Source organism: Lepeophtheirus salmonis, chromosome 5 (genome assembly GCF_016086655.4).
Source record: "Lepeophtheirus salmonis chromosome 5, UVic_Lsal_1.4, whole genome shotgun sequence".
NCBI classification, from domain to species: Eukaryota; Metazoa; Arthropoda; class Copepoda; order Siphonostomatoida; family Caligidae; genus Lepeophtheirus; species Lepeophtheirus salmonis.
The window spans coordinates 13,717,231-13,721,742 of NC_052135.2; the positions used below are offsets into that span (position 1 = coordinate 13,717,231).

The 4,512-nt window shown below is 29.2% G+C and overlaps 1 protein-coding gene across 1 annotated transcript; it reads right to left on the minus strand.

Annotated features, from left to right (window-relative positions):
- Positions 1 to 205: 205 nt before the first annotated feature.
- LOC121117741 (zinc transporter ZIP1) lies at positions 206 to 3,782 on the minus strand. The gene is made up of 2 exons (XM_040712222.2): positions 2,636 to 3,782; positions 206 to 1,085 (listed from the first exon to the last, which is right to left on the minus strand). The coding sequence occupies exons 1-2, from the start codon at positions 3,497 to 3,499 to the stop codon at positions 861 to 863; spliced, it is 1,089 nt and encodes a 362-aa protein (XP_040568156.1). The 5' UTR covers positions 3,500 to 3,782; the 3' UTR covers positions 206 to 860.
- Between the last annotated feature and the right edge of the window lie 730 nt (positions 3,783 to 4,512).

Consider the following 4,512-nt stretch of genomic DNA (forward strand, 5'->3'; position numbering starts at 1 on the left):
GTAACTGTAAAACACACAATTGCTCTTACAATATAAGTATACCTGAAAAGGTTTACCTGTAAAGGAATGGCATCAATGTTGTACATTATTATTATTATAAGTACGAACATCCACATTATAATACCTACTCAATTTATATAACTATATAAATGATGCACTTATATATATGAATAGTCTTATATGTATGTTGAAAAAAGGTACAATCTTTTTCGAATATAATAAATTAAGTTTTTTGTAAAAAACGCAACACATAACTATAATATATTATCTATATATAATAATAAAATTATACTAAAAATGTGATGGTAATAGGTAATAGAAAAATAAATATTGAATGTATGTATAAAAAGCTAAGCATATCTTAAAAAAATTAGAATTTATATATTTATAAAACTCGATGCTCGAAGAAAAAAAGTTTAAAAAATTCTACTAATATTAATTGAATTGAAAGGAGTGAAGGAGTTTGTAGTTTCTTTGCGTGAAATTAAGCGTAAGATCAGAATAAAAAAGGAAGTGTAAAATATTAATAACTATCTGAGCAATCATAATTATTAAAAACGTCTTACAAAAAAATACAAAAAACTATGCAATAGTCATTTATAAAAATATAATATCCAAAATCGAGAAGATACAGTCACGTTGATGATATGTAAGATTTTGTCCAGTAGGTAGTATCATTAGAAGTACCTACAACCATACGACAAGAAATAAACTAAAATCTACAATAAGTAGTAATATATATTATAAGTAAGTATTTATCTATGGAGGAAACTTGTGGTGTGATGGTTGCTTCGGCTGTTTGGATGTTAATAATCATAAGTGTTTGGAAGAGTAAGAATGGATTCTTCTTACTTTGACATTTAAACTGTTTTGAGTACACCGTTTTCACATGTAAAATTAAGGGATTTCAAATAATCCAGATCCAAGACTTGACCTAATGGACTTGATAACTGTGCCAATTGATTCAAACTACAGTATGCAGGTGCATCAACCGCTCTATCTGTACTTTCTTCCTTTCCTTCCGTGGAGATTTCAATGGCAGAAATGAGAACCATGAATAAGAAACCCATCATAATACTTCCCACCTAGAAATAAAATATAAATCATTTATATAATTCCAAAAATGTGTATACTATTTTATCGTATTTAGTCAATTCATTAGAAAAAGGCAAATAAACAAATTATTATATAATCTGTCTATGGTAGCTATGATTGCTTTAAATGTGTATTGTTGATACATAAAATTGGATTTTGGTTAAGTTTATATCGAAGGAGAGGTCAAAAGGGACTTAATAAAAAGGATAATCTTTTATATGTAATTATTACACTTCAACTTAACCCCTCTGAACTTTCCAAGATCAATTGAACAAGGTACTCTAAACAATAGCAACTTGAGTTGGGCCTACATTCTGGCTCATTTTTCATGTAAACAATTGAACAATACAATACAATTAGGTCAAATAAAGGAAGAGAGGAAGTTTCCATTAGTTCTAAAATAAAAAAATTAATTGTGTTTTGAAGAGGGGTGGTGGGTAACACATCAACAAATAGACTCATACTTGACTATAAAAAATAATATCTTCATCAAAGAATGGATGTTACTACAAAGTCCTTTATTGAGGGAATGGAGGATTTCTTCCAAATACCCAACATTTGTAAATATCTATATCTATTTTGACAGAATTATTTCCTAATATAATTATGAAAAACAGAGAATTCATTTAATGATGATGTTTTTTCTTATGTTTATAACATGTCCAGCAGTCATGTAATATATATATATATATTAAGGGTCTTTATAGATGGATACATTTTAGGGTATGCTTAGAAATACCCTTTTTGGAATTATTGATAAATTGGATTGTACGATGACTTAAAATCTACTCACAGAACATTTTTTGAATACTACAAATTTATGGAATAAACTGGCAAAAATACTTTTGGGTCTCTTTTCAAGCAATAACTTCTTTCAATAATCTACTTATTATATGGATATACAACATTTTAAAATAGAAATTTTCTTATGTTGAGAGTTAAAAATTAGAAAAATATTTATCAAAGTTAGCAGAGTTTAAATAGAAAAAATGATTATCATGCGACCGAAGACCGGTTTGCGCAATAAAAGAAAAAACAAAAATAAGACCAAGTGAAACAAGCAGCTCATTTAGTTGATACCATAGATCTTTTTTACTATTTTCCTTGTTGCATAATACTAAGAGTTAGTCAATAGCTTGTTTAAATAATTAATAATAAAAATTCCGAAGACTTCATACTTAAACTCTACCTCAAAAATTAATTAATCATTATTAATCTGTCAATTATGACTAAAAATACATAGTAATATTTTTCTTAGTGGTTATTGCCAATCAATTATCTTCACAGCAAAGCTACAACATCCAATGAAATATAATTCCATAGACGTTCTAAAGTAGGCTGAATCTAAAATAACCTTGAACGTTAGTACAATATATTAGGAGGAAAACTATTGATTTCAGTAAAGAATATTGCGACATGAACTCAAACTAACGGGTAGATTTTCATGTGAATTTGAGAAATCTTTCAATGATTTAAACTCAAATATACAAATGTCATTCTAGAAAATAAAATAAAATTTATATTTTAAATGATCAGTCACCTGTATCAAGCCATTTTTCTGTTTTGCTCGTTCTTTTTCTAATACTTCAAAGAAAACAACATAGAGAAGGGTTCCTGCTGCCAAACCATTAAGAACCGTAATAGCAACTGTTTGTTCAGGTGATTCTTGATTATTATCTCCTGTATTTGTAACCAAAATTCCAATGATGATACCAAGAGGCGAAATACTAGAGAATATACAAATCAAAGACACTACCATAATGCGACTTAATCCAGAAACAACAAACTGCATTCCAATTACGAATGCTATCACAAACTTATGAGATGCTATGGCAAAGAATAGATACCACACATAGTGTGGAGTTAAACCCAAGCCAATAGCCATTCCTTCAAATAAAGAATGCAATCCAAGAGCTACAATAATGATCAAAGCTCTGAGTGCTGCTTTGAAATGACTAGCTGAAGATAGAACTTCTTCAACAACGAACTCATGAGTATGTCCAACAGGTGATGTTGACTCTCCATCCAAATGGCTTCCGGGTTTGCTCCATCTATGACTCAATATATGTACAATTTCTTCGACAAAATAAATAAGTAAAAATCCAGCCAATGCTAAGATTTCAACCAGTGGAAATCCCGTGTCTGTCATGATTCCTTTTCCAACGGCTTCAGTCATATATTCGTTAGCTTCTGGTATCATGTGAGTGAGGCATGTTGTCAGGATGACTCCTGCTCCGAAGCATCCAATGACAGTTATGAACAGTTCGAAAATGTTTTTCTTTTTATTGTCATTTTTCATTTTTTCAAAGTATGACTTTAGTCGAAGGGGAATGAGTCCAAAAATTAGAGCAAACACTCCGAGAATAATAACAGAGACAATTTTTGCAATGAGAGTTTGATCCATTTTGAACTTTTAATAATGAATACACAGAAACAAAATATAAATCAACAACTTTTAATTCCGTAATATTGACTGATGAAGGGAACAATTTATGATTAAGGCTTCCTTCTTTCTCAAAACGAAAATGTAACAATCATAGCAAAATTTAATACTATTTATTATCACTATTCAGTTCCAAAAGATTTTTTTATCACAACTGGTCATGATAAGAGATGCCAACGGACAGATCCCTCTCCCACTTTTCTATGTATTTACCTATACGCTACAGCCGCTGTTCTAGTACTGCATTGAAAGAGAGGGTCAATGAATACTCCGGGTAAGCGCATAGGGACGATATTTCAAGGCATGTTTTCAGACATTGGAGAATATGTTTAGTAACTACTAACAATATTACTTTTTATTTTATTTAGTTCTATTTACACACATAATACCCGTACTCTTAATCTATTTCAGCACTTTAAATAGTATATAAAGTCGGGTTTTTTTCTTTTGCCAAGTGGTTTAATCACAAATGGTTCAATATTAGATAAAAAAATTGGACTCAATGAATGTGGTGCAATGGCATCCGCAAGGAGTGGGGGGGGGGTTGTAGCCTCTCACTTAATTATGGATTTTTTTCTTTTTACTAGAAACTTTTTTGGTCAAGATAAAAAAAATGCGAAAATGGGGTTAAAATTTTTTTCATTCTCGCAAATTATGCAGCAGAGGAAAAAATATAATATTTGAAATTGTAAATTGCTATAGATTTTTGAAATAAAGAATAATAAAAAAAATTACATTTAAAATTTTGTTTCCAAGAAAATAATTTTTGAATTTTTTTTTTTCAAAAAACTTTTAATTTTTGCACTTTTTTTTTCAAAGAAGTTCATGAAACCAAGTTTCAAAAGCATGAGACCTCGTGAATTACACAATACTTATTTATTCGTAATTTTCTATTTTTTTTAAATTGGCTAAAAAAAAAAAAATAATTTAATATGAAACTGTTTCTAACCTACATAAAAACATATTTGATTTAT